Below are 15,430 nucleotides of genomic sequence, written 5' to 3'. Positions count from 1 at the left end.
TTTTTTTTTTGCTATTGTATTGATCCATACTTCACTATTAACACGGACTGACCAAATGAATACAGACTATGAGAGACTGGTCTATAGCAGGAAACCTACAATTACCTCTGTCTTTTTTTTTTTTTTTAATATATTTTCATTGATTTCAGAGAGGAAGGAAGGGAGAGAGAGATAGAAACATCAATGATGAGCAAGAATCATTAATTGGCTGCTACCTGCATGCCCCCTACTGGGGATCAAGCCCTAAACCCAGGCAAGTGGCGTGACCGTGACTGGGAATTGGACCATGACCTCTTGGTTCATAGGTCTCACTGAGTCATACCAGCCAGGCAACAACTATGGTTTGAAAGCCTGTTTTACGATAGCTATGAAACAACTTAAGTTAGTTTAAAAGTTTTTAATGTAGATGCTCATTTAAAACTGTTGAGATTTAAGGTTTATGAATCGAAATGTTCTTGTCTCCTAATGGGGATCTTTACATCATTAGACAAACTGAACCTTAGCTAGGTGTTTTAAAAACCTATCTGAATGTCTGGATTAAAGCTTATGTAAAATCAAAACTACATGGAATTAGCATTTTGCCTAGAAAGCTTTGGTAATAGTTCATTCGTATATAGAGAATGCTTATACCAACACTAGAGGCCCAGTGCATGAAATTCATGTATGGGTAGGGTCCCTAGGCATGGCTGGCGATCAGGGCTGATCAGGGCCTTCCTTCATTCTGTGCCGCCCCCTGGTGGTCCATGCACGTCATAGCGAGTGGTCGAACTCCCAAGGGGTAATTTGCATATTAGCCTTTTATTATATAGGGTAGCTCTAGCAATGGTCTCTTCCTTGTTTTCAGAACCAATGCCAAGAGAAGGAACAGGTAGGTGGTCTGAGTCCAGGGACAGAGGATAGCACCTATAGGTTGTTGGACTAGCATATCCTTTGGAGGTGTTTGGGTTCTTGGTTAGTGATTTGAAGTATTTCATCATCATGGTGTCCTAGTTGAAATTAGATCCTCAATATTACATAAAAGTGATCAGGAAGAATTAACCAATTGTTTTCCAGAGTCTGTGCAAGAGTGGGACTAATTCTGGGAAGTCAAGAGTGACTGTTGCCTTTTAAAAGTAAAGAGTAGCTAAAATTGTGGAAGATGTCTGGATGTGTTTTGAAAGATTAAATTTTGGAATTAGGTTTTATGTGAGAAACTAAAATTTGATTTTCTAATTTCTGTCCTGTTGTCCCCCCACAACCCCCGTTTCAGCTTTTAGTCAGGCCCTTGAGATTGGGGTGCAGCCTATCTGCTCAGTATTTGTCATTCCCACTCTTATTTAGGGCACTTTTTGGTGAAGCTTTAGGGTGTGCATTTTTCTTGTTTACATCCTGTTGTGTGTATTGCAGGCTACTATTTAGAGGCCTAGAAATTGGTTGCAACTGCCAAACATTTTTTAGACAGTGTATTTCAAAGGGTATGCTGGGCTTAGATATAATGGAAGTGGTACAGCTGAGTTTTTGAGTCCCAGCTTTGGAACTGAACCAAATTCTTATGTGTCAAATGCAGATAATAAACCTGCTAGCGTTGTGGGGAGTATTAAATAATAAGATGTGGAGAGTATGGTATCTGACATATAAAACTACATTTCTTGAGTGGTTACTGATGATAATAATAAATGAAATACTTAAGGTGTAAACATTTTAGTTTGAATCTTTAGTCAGTTTCTGTCCTGGCTAGGGCCTCAGTTGGTGGGAGCATCATCCCATACACCAGCGGTTCTCAATCTGGGGGTCGAACGATCCTTTCACAGGGGTCGCTTAAGACCATCGGAAAACATATATAATTACACTAGAGGCCTGTTGCACGAAAAGATTAGTGCAATAGGCTTTCCCTTCCCCTGGCTGCTGGCACCAGTTTTCCCCCTGTACCCAGGACCCAGGCCTGCGCTCTGGGCGGAGCCATCTTCAAGCCTTCGCTGCCCACTCGGCCGCCCCGGGCCGGGTCGCACACGGGGCACCTGGGCAGGCCGGCATATTGCTGCTGCCCTGCCCGGCCGCCCCAGGTCGGGTCGCACAGCGGCCAGGCAGGCCAGCCGATCGCTGCTGCACCGCCCGGCTGCCCCGTGTCAGGTCGCACACAGGATGCCCGCTGCCCCAGGTCGCAGATAGCAGGCCCGGATGGCGGCAGGGCGGGCGGGATGGTGCTGTCCCACCCTGCCTGCAGTATGCAAATTAGCCGCCATCTTTGTTGGTTAATTTGCATATTGTGCTGATTAGCCAATGGGAGGCGTAGCGAAGGTATGGTCAATTGCCATGTTTGTCTATTATTAGATAGGATATTGTTTTTGTGATTAAATCACCATGCTTTAATTATGTGCAATTTGTAACAATGAAAATACATCCTGCATATCAGATATTTACATACGATTCATAACAGTAGCAAAATTACAGTTATGAAGTAGCAACGAAAATAATTTTATGGTTGGGTCACAACATGAGGAACTGTATTAAAGGGTCATGGCATTAGGAAGGTTGAGAACCACTGCCATACACCATAAGGTTGGGGGTTTGATTCCCAGTCAGGGCAAATACCTAGGTTGCAAGTTTGATCCCCCGTTAGGTGCCTACGGTTGGCAACAGATCAATGTTTTTCTCCCTCCCTCCCTTCTTCTCTCCCCCTTCCTCTCTCTCGAAAATTAATAAAAACGTATCTTCAGGTGAGGATTAAAAAAAAGACTGAGGTTTCTTATGTTTAATTTTTTTATTTAAAAATTATGAAAATAATATTTTTCAATAATTTGGAAGATGTAAAAAGTATGTATATAAAAATAAAATGATCTCTAATTATACCACTCCATATTTTAACCATTGTTGTTGGTTGCTTCAGTCATCTCCATCTGTATGCATCTTCATGCTTGCATGTATACAAACATACATGTGCTTTTTAAAAGGCGATCTACATGGTTTTGTTTCTTTTTTTACTTTTTTAATTTTATTGATTTACTTTAGAGAGAGAGACATTGATTTTTGTTCCATTATTCATGCATTCATTGTTTGATTGTTGTAAGTGCCCTGACCAGGGGTCAAACCCACAACCTTGGCATATTGGGATGATGCTCTAACCCAGTGGTCAGCAAACTGCGGCTTGCGAGCTACATGCGGCTCGTTGGCCCCTTGAGTGTGGCTCTTCCACAAAATACCACCTGCGGGCTCACATGTACAGTGCGATTGAAACTTCGTGGCCAGTGTGCAGAAGTTGGTATTTTGTGGAAGAGCCACACTCAAGGGGCCAAAGAGCCGCCGCATGTGGCTCGCGAGCTGCAGTTTGCTGACCACTGCTCTAACCAACTGAGCTACCCGGCCAGGGCCTTTTTTTTTTACCTTTATGGGAATTTTACCATATTAAATATTCTTGAGAGCTTATTTAAGTTATAAAACATTGTATGATGTACCATAGGGTTTCACAACCTTAGCACTGTTAACTATTTAGAGTAAATAATTCTTTTTTAGGACGCTGTCCTTGCAATGTGGTATGGTGAGCAGCATCCCTGGTCACTCACTTCCACTAAATAGATGCCAGTAGCATACACACTTCAGGTCTGATGCCCTCCAAAATGTCTCCAGATAGTGCCAGGTTACACCCCACTCTCCCCATCAACTTGCATGCTGGTATCTACGTATGAACAAAATGTGCTATAATTTCTTTCCCTTTCAGGTGTTTAGGCTATGTACACTTTCTAGAAAGAATAAATATGTTTTGAATCCCTTATCAGACATTCTAGTGCATGTCCTAAGGGGAGTATGTACATTTTTCAGGCCTCACCTTTCCCTCTAACCCAGCGGTTCTCAGCCTGTGGGTCGCGACCCCTTTGGGGGTCGAACGACCCTTTCACAGGAGTCGCCTAAGACCATCGGAAAACACATATATAATTACATATTGTTTTTGTGATTAATCACTATGCTTTAATTATGTTCAATTTGTAACAATGAAATTGGGGGTCACCACAACATGGGGAACTGTATTAAAGGGTTGCGGCATTAGGAAGGTTGAGAACCACGGCCTAACCTCTTGGGAATACCTAGCATTAACTGTAAATAGTTCTTTTGTATTCATAAGACTCAGATTTTATGGTAGCCTTTGCCCCCCAGATAAAAGTTCCAGAGCTGAAGACTGATGAAAGGCAGGCAGCCTGCTTGAAATGGTGGAATGTAGGGAAAGCCAGCAAGTTTATAATCCAGAATGTTATTTGAAGTTGCATTTCTTTAATTACTAGATGGATATTACATTTTTAAAATTATATTTGTTGTAAAATGCCTGTTATCCTTTGCTCTTCTTTTGGGATGTTTGTTTTACTTTGGAGTGGTTTTGAAATTTTTTGAAGCGCTTAGGTATTTTGTTAAAAATCAAATGCTTTTGTTTGATAGTATTACAGAAATCCTAGATATTCATATCCTGATGGAGACAAAATTGCACACATTAAAACAGGCACTTCGCCTGACTGGCTCTGTGGTTGAGTGTCTACCTATGAACCAGGAGGTCATGGTTCAATTCCCGGTCAGAACACATGCCTGGATTGTGGGCTCTACCTCCAGTGTGGGTTGTGCAGGAGGCAGCCGATCAGTGATTCTCTCTCATCATTTTTGTTTCTTTCTATCTCTTCCTCTCCCCTCCTCTCTGAAATCAATAAAAAAAATTTTTTTTAATTAGTAAAATACTTTAAAAAAACCCAGAAAACAAAACAGGCACGTCTTCTAGTTTCCTTGTAACATGTTCTGAGATTGAAATCTATCATTCTGCTATACTAATTATAGGGCTAGACCTGAGTGTTATCTGATTGAACAATTGTTCTGTAATTAGGACAGAAGATAGAGGAAGAAGGCACAGAAGATAATGGCCTAGAAGAGGATTCCCGAGACGGGCAGGTATGTGGCATGACAGTGGAGACAGCAGCAGGAGCGCCGAGTTCTGGTCTACCTGGTCATTGATACCTCTCATTCCTCTTTATAGGAGGATGTGGAAGCAAGTTTGGAGAGCTTGCAGAATATTGACATGATGGATGTTAGTGTGTTAGAAGAAGCTGAAGTCGAGAACAGCAGTGCCCCAGACTTTGGGGATGATGGCACAGACAGCATCCTCGATTCCCTTTGTGATAGCAAAGAGTATGTGGCTGCACAGCTGAGTGAGCTTCCAGCTCAGCTCACAGAACATGCTGTAGGTAACACTAAGACACGTGGAATGTGGCAGGAGGCCCAAGGCTCCCAGTGCTTATGTGCTGTTTATTTGAGCAAGATCATGCTAAGGGTTGGTTGATTAAATAGCAAGCAGCGAAATCAGTCACCATAAACATTTAATTTAGGAACTGAACCTTGGTGGTAAATTCTGTCCATTTAAACTCAACATAGGTCAGATATTAATTAATGAATAACTTCTCCGTTAATGTTTCTGTAGTATTGGAGACTATTTCTAATTGGGTGAGAAACACTTTCTAAGCATAAGCCATAAAAGGTTGCACAGTTAATAAAAGTATTTTCCTTTTAAAATAGGTAAAAAACTAGAAAGATAAAACAAAAACAGTGTAAAACTTCATCATCCAGATAATCTTATAGATGTTTTAGAAAGTTTACTCTATGCATAAGAATAGACATAGTCATCCCCTGGCCAGTTTTGTTCAGTGGTTGGAGCATCAGCCCACTGACTGAAGAGTCCTGGGTTCATTTCCAATTGGGGGCATGAATCTTGGTTGCAGGCTCAATCCCTGGCTCCAGTAGGGGTGCATGAGGGAGGCAGGCAACCGTTATGTCTCTCTCACATCGAGGTTTCTCTCTCTCTCTCTCTCTCTCTTTCTCTCTCTCCCCCTCCCCTAGCCCCTCCTTTCCACTCTCTAAAAATCAGTGGGAAAATATCCTTAGGTGAGGATTAACAACAAAAAATAATAATAGCCCTAGCTGGTTTGGCTCAGTGGATAGAGCATCAACCCTGGGACTGAAGGGTCCCGGGTCCAATTCCAGTTAAGGGTACGTACCTCGATTGCAGGCTCAATCCCTGGCCCTGGTCGGGGTGCGAGCAGGAGGAAAACAATCATTGTGTGTCTCTCCTCCTCATACTTCCCACTCTCTAAAAATCAATTGCAAAATATTCTCAGGATTAACAACAACAACAAAAAGAATAGTTGGTCACCCTCACTGGTTTGGCTCAGTGGATAGAGCATCAGCCTGCAGACTGAAGGGTCCCAGGTTCGATTCCAGCCAAGGGCACATGCCTGGGTTGCGGGCTTTATCCCCAGTGGGGGATATGCAGGAGGCAGCCAGTCAATGATTCTCTCTCATCATTGATGTTCCTATCTCTCTTTGCCTTTCTGTTCCTCTCTAAAATCAATAAAGATATATTAAAAAAAAAAAAGAGTAGTTGGTCATATTAAAAGAGATGAAATACAGTGAAAAAAATATTTGTCATCCCAGTAAAACCCCTTCCATTAAAGGGAATCACTATTAATGTCCTGGTGTGTAGGGTAGGGCTTTAATTCTGTTACCAGTGTCCCCTTCCCAAGTTCTCCCAATATTTTGGCATAGAGCTCTTTGTGGTGGCCATCCTAGAAATAATGGTCATTTGAATCTTACCATCTTGGCATGCCCAGCCATTCTAGTTTGGTTGTGTTGTTTACTTAAGGCATTACAGCTTTAAACTAAAACAACTGCCCTCGAAGGACTAAACTTTAAACCTTCAAGGACAAAAGCCACAAACTCCGAACATCACTCCTCAACCTAGGATAATATTAAGCAAGTGATTTTCCCTCTAGGCGTGATCCTGTTGTATCATGTTAATTATTTTCAGAGCATGTCCTTGGTTTCTAACTTCTTGGTTAATGAAGTGTCCAGGTTATAAGGTTCAAACCTATAAAATGATAAAAGAAATATTTGGAAAGGGATATTTTTGTATTTCACTTAGAAAGGTAAAAGACCTTCAAATTTAGTAATCTTTAAGATAAGTGGAATTTGTTTTTTTTATTTTATTTTGTTTTTTGATATAGTAAATAGTCAAGTTAAGTGTTTGTTAAATACAGCACTCTAGAAGAAAGTTCCCTGTTACTGTTATTTTAAAAGTGTTGCTACCAAGTGAAATTGGAGGAGTACCTGGTTTTGAGTTCTGCTTTGGGAATTCTATGGATGAGTGGTGTATTAGACCATCAGTATGTGGAAACTGCCTGGGAGTGAATTCATTCATTCATTTGGGCAATGCTGACAGAATACCTACTGTTTGCAAGCCTCTGTCAGTGATGTTGCTGTTATCCAGTGCTAGAGCAGGTGTGGGGACAGGGAGGCAAGTAATAAACTGAATAATCTAACCATTAACTTGTGGATGGCAGTAGATATCTGAAGGAAATAGATACATGGGTTGCCTGGAACATAGTGAGGCCTAGACCTAGGCATTCACAGCTCTGAGCCCACAAAGTGACCTTCCATTATCTTCCAGGTAGACGGGGAAGGCTTGGAGAGCACTTTGGATGCTTCATCGTTGGACTTCAAAGTACCTTCGGTAAATGAACATCTGTTTCTGCATGATTGGAAACTCTATATGAGTGGTTAGTTTTCCGTATTTGGAAACGATGTGTAGGTGTATGTGCAAAAGATTCATTGAGGGTTGATATTGAGCTGGGTGCTAAGGATAAGAGATTGAGAGCCAAACCGATCAGTTTCAGGATTTGCAGTCTAGTGGGGGCAGGGTTAATAACCAGCAAAGAATGTAATGGAGGAGAAGTTTAAGTAGTTGGCCAGCCTAGAGGGCTTCCTGGAGGAAGGCCTGTTTGAATTAAGGTCTGGCATTGGTCAGGAGTTAGCCCAGTAAGAAAGAACAGAAGACTTTGGGAACATGGCTTATTGTAGGAATGGCGTGCACAGGGTAAGGGCAGAGAGGCAGTGGGGCTGCAGAAGCAGGTGGGTCTGACTGCCAGAGTGGGGAAAGGATTTGGCTGGTGTTCTTGTTTTCAGTGGGAAGTCAGGGAAAGGTTTTAACAGGTTCCAGTTATAAATAATAGTTTATGTTGGGAGAAACACATTTTTTTCTCAAGTCTGGTTTCATGTATAAAGCAGTGGCCATCTGTGTAACTTCTGCCTTGACTGTGGGAGTCTGCCAGCTGCAGAGGTATTAGATCAGCTTAAAACTTGGTTTGGGCCGAAACCGGCTTGGCTCAGTGGATAGAGCGTCGGCCTGCGGACTGGGGGGTCCCGGGTTCGATTCCAGTCAAGGGCACGTACCTGGGTTGCGGGCACATCCCCAGTGGGGGATGTGCAGGAGGCAGCTGATCGATGTTTCTCTCTCATCGATGTTTCTGACTCTCTATCTCTCTCCCTTCCTCTCTGTAAAAAATCAATAAAATATATATTTAAAAAAAAAAACAACTTGGTTTGGGATGGTCAGACTCTGAGTGGAGAATTGAACAGGCTCAATGTTACCACTGCCTTTCTGCTTTTGCTGGGGAGAAAATGGCAAAGTGATTGTATAATGGAATGCATTGTTTTGAGTGGATCTGCCCAATTTTTAAGTGTCTTGTGGCTTTTCTTTCTTATTATTTATTTATTTTTATTTATTGTCTAAAGTTTTACTTGTGTCTCCTTTTTCTCTGCTTGACCCCCTGCCCCCAGCCATTCTCACCCCGGGCAAGCCCCCACCGCCCCAGTGTCTGTGTCCATTGGTTATGCTAATATGCATGCATACAAGTCCTTTGGTTGCTCTCTAAACCCCCTCCCCCTTGCCATTTGTCTCTGGATCTATTCTTGTTCATCAGATTATGTTGATCATTATTTTCTCTTTTCTTTTTTAATTAGGATATTGAAGAACCACTCTTGGAGCCAGGTACTGATAAGAAAAACACAACAGTTATGGTTTGAAAGTTTTTCTCACTACATTTTTTTCAAGCTGTCTATATATTTTATGCTGTATTATGGTGTTGTAAGTGATTTTAATGGTGGACAATCCAGATCGTACAAGGATCAGAGATTGGAAACCCATTCATATCACCAGATCTGTGGAACTGCTGTTCTGGTTTCTAGAGGTCAGATGTATGTGGTGAGATGTAATGATTTCATCTCTCTAACCACATAGAGTGGCATTTACATAATTTCTCCTTGTGATTCTTCCATGTGTTTCTACACATGAAACAGATCTTGTGATATTTCTCTGCAGTCAATTTGACTAATACAGTTAAGGCAGGCTAAAGCAATTGTCAGGGAACTTATAACCTGAGAAGTGACTGGATTCCAGAAGAGGAAACAGAGTTTCTTCATGAAAATTTCCAGCATATTATTTCCCTTATGGACTGCGGTTATCTCTCGCCATCTGAAGAGTTTCTGGTGTTCCTATTGGACTGTTCTGTTAAAAGAAATTCAAAGAAATTTGGAAATTGAGCTGTCATTGAATGATGACTGCATTCGGTTCAGCACCTTGGACACTGGAAAAATAAGTCAGAAGACCCAGACTTGAACAAAACATGAAGAAGACTGTTGAGAAGCAGCCAAGTGGTTGTAGGTGTTTAAATCGGTGGGGGCCTGTTTCATGTAGCGTAGCGGCTTACTCTAGCAGTCGGTTGGAGTGCAGGTAGTGTAACCAGTGTAACATGTGTACCCGCGGGTTTTCCAATCTCTGTGTAGCTAGCAGTTCTCTTCGTGTTAGTGTGGCAGCCGTGCCAGTTCCACATTTGTGATTGCTTTATTTCCCTGGTAATTAAACCTTGTGCCATTCTATTCCTGTTAAATCCGTAGAAAATGAGAAAATACTCGACATTTTGGGGGAAACTTGTAAATCTGAGCCAGTAAAAGAAGAAGGTTCCGAGCTGGAGCAGCCATTTGCACAGGATACAAGTAGCGTGGGGCCAGACAGAAAGCTTGCGGAGGAAGAGGACCTTTTTGGCAGCGGCCACCCGGAGGAGGGTGATTTAGATTTGGCCAGCGAGTCAACAGCACAAGCTCAGTGGAGCGAGGCAGACACCCTGTTAGCGGTAGTGAAAAGGGAGCCCGTGGAGCAGACAGGCGGTGACGAGAGGATGGACTGTGAGCCTGTAGGGCTAGAGGAGCCAGTTGAGCAGAGTAGTAAAGCCTCAGAGCGCGCAGAAGCCTCTAGCGAGGAGGTCGCAGAAGCGCCCCAGGAAGCCTCAAGCCCAGACCCCAGAGATAGCAAAGAAGACGTGAAGAAGTTTGCTTTTGAAGCTTGTAATGAAGTCCCTCCGGCTCCTAAAGAGTCCTCAGCCAGTGAGGGCGCTGATCAGAAAATGAGGTTTGTTTTTTCTCAGTTTTAGACCAGACGCTATCTCCTTTTCATTGGTCGTTTAATGACACACATAAGCTGTTTTTTCTACAATTGGCCAGCCAGACTGATGAAATTGTAGTTTACCACTAAAGAGTGTTTTATTTCTCTTTGTGTATTTTTAGTGGCTGATTGGATTCCTTTCTTTTTCTCAACCGACTATGGTTGTGTTCTTAAATTGCTAAGTGTTCTCTTCAGTTAAATCGAATTGACTTAAGAATCTGATATTGTATTTTGGGGGGCCAGATATCCAATATAAGCTTGCAAAGATGTCTTGTTAAAATTTTATTTCAGACTAATTTTCTGGTAGGTATCAGTTTTAGCACACATTATATTTTTAATTTAGTTCTCTTTTGTTTTTTTCCTGCATGATTAATATTAACTTTTGTCTCTAGTTCTTTTAAGGAAGAAAAAGATATAAAGCCAGTCATTAAAGATGAAAAAGGTATGCTTTAACTTACATGGTGGGGAACCACCTATGGATCCCTTGGCTTAGAAGGGAGGGGCCTGGAAATTGCCACATTCTGGAATTTACAGTGAATCCTATTACAACTCTATTCTCCATTGAATAATATAACAAGAGTTATAGAAACTGCTATCTTGGATGAGATTTGATCATTGAAAAACATTTCAGTTTGTAATAACTTGGACATGATTACTCCTCAAGTAAGAAAACTCTGTTTTTCCCATCCAGATTTTCATCTCTGTCGTAGGTGTTGGCAATAATTAAATTCTTGAATTAAAGGTGGAAATTGAAAAGAAAAAAGAAGTGTTGGAATTGGATGTGGTTAGGGTTTAAGAGAGAGCCACATTTCAGGAGTGGTCATACTTTCTATTATTCCTGATGGCAAAGCATAGTCTTCTCTCTCCTGCTCCAGGTCGTATCAGCAGCAGTTCTGGTAGGAATTTGTGGGTCAGTGGACTGTCCTCCACAACTCGAGCAACAGATCTGAAGAACCTTTTCAGCAAGTATGGAAAGGTATGCTCTCCATTATGTCTGTCTTGCTACCCAGCCTCAATTTAGCATTAAAAAATATACTCAAGCCCCTCTGGCATGGGTCAGTGGTTGAGTGTCAACCTGTGAACCAGGAGGTCACAGTTCAATCCTGGTCAGGGCACATGCCTAGGTTGCGTGCTCAATCCCCAGTAGGGGGTGTGCAGGAGGCAGCCAATCAGTGATTCTCTCTCATAATTGATGTTTCTATCTCTCCCTTCCTCTCTGAAATCAATCCTATAAAAAAAGGCTAATATGCAAATCGACGGAACAGTGAAATGACTGGTTGCTATGATGCACACTGACCACCAGGGGCAGCCACTCAATGCAGGAGCTGCCCCCCTGGTGGTCAGTGCGCTCCCACAGAGGGGGCGCTACTCAGCCAGAAGCCTGGCTCATGGCTGGTGAGCACAGCAGCAGTGGTGGGAGCCTCTTCAGCCTCCACGGCAGCACGACTGCTGATATCCCCTGAGGGCTCCAGATCTGTGAGAGCACAGGCCAGGCTAAGGGGACCCCACCCCCCACCGAGTGCATGAATTTCGTGCACCAAGCCTATAGTAAAAAATATATACTCAAGAGTTTAGAACCCTACTTCATGCTAATTTTATTGTGGGTCATTTCTAATTTAAGAAAAGGCTGGAGGAGGAAATCCTTAAGGGGGAAAAACTCACCTGGTTTCAGATTTGAGGATTTTTTTTTCTATTTGAGAGTGGTTAACAGGCAAAACAGATAATCATGATGTAGAACACTATGCCGAAAAACTGTGTAAATAGCTACAATCTTCAAGAAGCTGCTATATCTTTTGGCTTATACAAAATTTAAAGCTGGCATGCTGAGGGTTTTTTCCTTAACAGTAAGTTAAGTGTTGGCTTTTATATCTTATAGCATCTTAAGTATATACTTTAAAAACTAGAACGTGATAGTGGTTTACAAATAAATCACCTAATATGCTGCTAATTGGGAGCAGGTGGAAAATAATACAGTTCTAAAACTTTCCAAGGAGCTTAAAGGACTTTTAAAATAAAAATGATTCTGTTGCTTTGGAATTAGGTGACGAAGCAATCTTTTTATAAGCCATAGAGACTGCCCTGGTCTCCGGGATGCCTGTGGGAAATGGCCGTCTAAGGGGGGAGGTAGGGGACAATGCCTAGAGGAGTTGAGAACTTGCAGGGATTCTAGGCAGTTTGAGGCTGACTCATCCTGGCTGCTCAGTCATATCTTTTACTCAGATCCATGTCACCCAATTAGGTATTGGTGAATACATTAGTGACTTGGGCAGTATGGGTCCAGAAGAAGCATTCAGAAGGGCTTAGAAAACTATTAAGCTGTAACCTACTCATTTATTTTGACCTCTTTCTGAACTCAGGTACTGATTATAAAGCCTAAGCAAACAGATATAAGATCCCTGTCATTATAGATCTTACAGGCTGGTAGAAAAATCATTTACAGAATAAACATATACAACACATTCAATAAGTATGTTAAGGAAAATTACAGCGTGTCAATCATATGGTAAAGAGACCTAATTTAGATTTGGGGGTGTGGGTTCAGCAGAGCTTGCTGAGGAAGCCATACTTAGGGAAGACCTGAGTGATTGGAGTTGAGCAAGCCTGTGGCTCTGGGTAAAGGAAGGCCCAGTAGTGGGACAAGGCTTTGCAATGTGGATGAACTCATCAAAGGCTGCTGTGCAAAGCTCCAGGGCAGAGTGCAAGGGGGAGGAGGAGTGGGGAGACAGGGATATGTGAGCTTCTCATGGTATCTGCCCTTATTTGGGTTTAACTGGCATTGGAAATGATGCCCTTGCAAGGATTATTAGTTTAATGGAAAGGTCAAATAACCCCATAATTGGCTCAGCCCCTTGACCTTCAGGAGAAGTAAGAATGCAAAGCTTCTCTGCCCAGAGAACTGACACTGTGTCTTCAGCAGAGGCTTCTTTCACCTTTGTCCCTGTATGGCGTGCTCTGGGCTTCTGCAGGCAGCGCAGCACTTTTCCATCGGGGTAGCAGAACTACAAACATGAGGGTCTACAGGGAACCTAGAGAGCATGGACCACTCTCCCCACCCCCTTGTCACAGTTGGGAACACATACAAAAAGAAGAGATGGCTTATTCAAGTTGACCCACTTAATCAGAGGTGGTCAGAGCCAGAACCCAGGGCTCCTATGTCTCAGGGGGTCTTTGCACTTTCAAAGGGGTTGGCCTTACCCTCACTTCAGATGTCCTGTGGGAACATTTGTGCAGTGGGCTTTAAATCTGATTTGGTTCTGTGTTTTCTTTCTCTTGTTCTTGAATCATTTATTCCTTATTTATTTGCCACCTTTTGCATTGGTTATTTTTTATGATTTGTGGCTTATTACCTATGACTCTATATATAACTAGTTGGCCCAGCTGGAGTGGCTCAGTGGTTGAGCATTGACCCATGCACCAGGAGGTCACTGGTTCCATTCCTGGTCAGGGCATGTTGTCCACCCCCCACCCCCTACCCCGTTGCAGGCTGGATCCCTAGTATGGAGCATGCAGGAGGCGATCAGTCGATGTTTCTCTGTCATCGATGTTTCTACCTCTCTGTCCCTCTTCCTTCCTCTCTCTGAAAGCAATAAAAAAACACACATAATTTGTTGATATTATACCAGTACCGTACAACTGCCATTGCCCCCTCTCAGCCTTTGTGATGTTGTCATTATACATTTTACTTCTATTTAGTAAACTACACAGTATATTATTGGCTTGTTTTTTGGGTTTTTAATTTCTCATGTGTTCACAATTTTGAGTGTTCTTTATTTCTTTTTGTTTTTATCCAAGTTCCCACTAGTTAATTATTCTCCTCCCTCCTTGAACATTTCTTTAGGGCAGGGTTGCCAATGAGGAATTTGTATGTCTGCAAGTCATTCTTTTTTTAAAATATGTGTTTATTGACTTTTTTAGAGAGAGAGGAAAGGAGAGAGAAACATTGCTGAGAGAGAAATATCAATCAGCTGCCTCCTGCACTCTCCCCACTAGGTAACTAGTCTGCAACCTAGGCCCAGGGAATCAAACTGGGGACCTCTTGGTGCATGGGACAATGCTAACCAACTGAGCCACACCAGCCAGGGCTGCAAGTCATTCTTTTACCTTTTTTTGCAAGCTGGTTTCATTGGTGTGGAATTCCAGATTGGTTGATTTTCTTCCAGAAGGCAAAGCTGCTCCACTGCCTTCTGGCTCACATTGTTTCCAACCAGTTGGCTGTGCTTCTCACCTTCATTCTTAACACACATATGACTTTTCTTCCTCCGGCTGCCTTTAAGATTTTATCTTTCTCACTGGTTTGGAGCACTTTGCTGATGATGTGTTGATTTTGTTTGCTGGTTTTTTCCCCGAGCTCCTTGCCTTCGAGGACTCCTCACATTGCCCTACCAGTCAATATTGCTCCGGTTTCTTTCATATCAGTCTTTATTTTTTCCATTTCATTTTGAGTAGCTTCTCTTACTATGTATTCAAGTTGCCTAATCTTTTCTTCTGCGGTGTCTGTTGTTAATCCCATCTAATGTATTTTTTCATCTCAGAAGTTCATTTTGAGTGGTTTTAAATTAGCGTCGATTACCTGACATGCACAGTTCTTCCTTTGTCTTTTTGAATAACTAAACCAAGTGCTTAGTATCCTTGGTCCACTAATTCTGTCATTTTGTCATTTCCGAGTCTGATTTTATTGGTCCATTTGTTTTCTTCATTAGAGTTGGACTTTCTTACTTCTTGGCTAACCCAGTCATTTTTTTCTTTTCTGGGCTAAACTATTTTAATAATTTGATGAACTACAGCTTATCACATCACAAAAAGTATTTAATGAAAAACAGTTATCCCCTGTTTTCACATTCCTTGTCTCATGAGAATTTAGAAGAAGATTTTGCACTTTGTATCTTTAAGGCACTGTATTTTTAAGAGTTCACACTAGAAACTGACAAGTCTTCTTCCAATTAAGGAGCTGCACACTTGGGGTGTTTGGTCAGCTTGTGGTATTTCTGAGTGAGGTCAACAGACTTCTGTCCTTGTTGAAAGGGGAAAGACCACAAAATTACATTCCATTGATTTCCCATTTTAACTCCACTGAAAAGGTAATTCACTTCCTCAGTAAAGTTTTTACGAATTTTTCAATCTTACAGATACAGTCTTTCCAAATGGGGTTCA

The 15,430-nt window shown here is 42.1% G+C and overlaps 1 protein-coding gene across 6 annotated transcripts in view; it reads left to right on the top strand.

Annotated features, from left to right (window-relative positions):
• Positions 1–15,430, top strand: part of SAFB2 (scaffold attachment factor B2) — a 41,941-nt gene that overhangs the window by 3,163 nt on the left and 23,348 nt on the right. For 4 of the 6 annotated variants that reach the window (XR_004968371.1, XM_036314474.1, XM_036314476.1 and 1 more), the window contains exons 3-9: positions 4,838–4,902; positions 4,988–5,191; positions 7,451–7,513; positions 8,803–8,830; positions 9,736–10,246; positions 10,672–10,721; positions 11,155–11,255. Coding sequence is in view for 5 of the 6 variants with exons in the window: in XM_036314474.1 (XP_036170367.1) it covers positions 4,838–4,902; positions 4,988–5,191; positions 7,451–7,513; positions 8,803–8,830; positions 9,736–10,246; positions 10,672–10,721; positions 11,155–11,255 (1,022 nt within the window). In the remaining variant the exon portion in view is untranslated. The remainder of the gene's footprint in view (positions 1–4,837; positions 4,903–4,987; positions 5,192–7,450; positions 7,514–8,802; positions 8,831–9,735; positions 10,247–10,671; positions 10,722–11,154; positions 11,256–15,430) is intronic. The other 2 variants (XM_036314477.1, XM_036314479.1) reach the window with 2 other exon arrangements.

This window comes from Myotis myotis, unplaced genomic scaffold, assembly GCF_014108235.1.
Source record: "Myotis myotis isolate mMyoMyo1 unplaced genomic scaffold, mMyoMyo1.p scaffold_m19_p_6, whole genome shotgun sequence".
NCBI classification, from domain to species: Eukaryota; Metazoa; Chordata; class Mammalia; order Chiroptera; family Vespertilionidae; genus Myotis; species Myotis myotis.
Note: the sequence above shows the minus strand (reverse complement) of the source record. Positions and strands in the feature narration are given on the sequence as shown.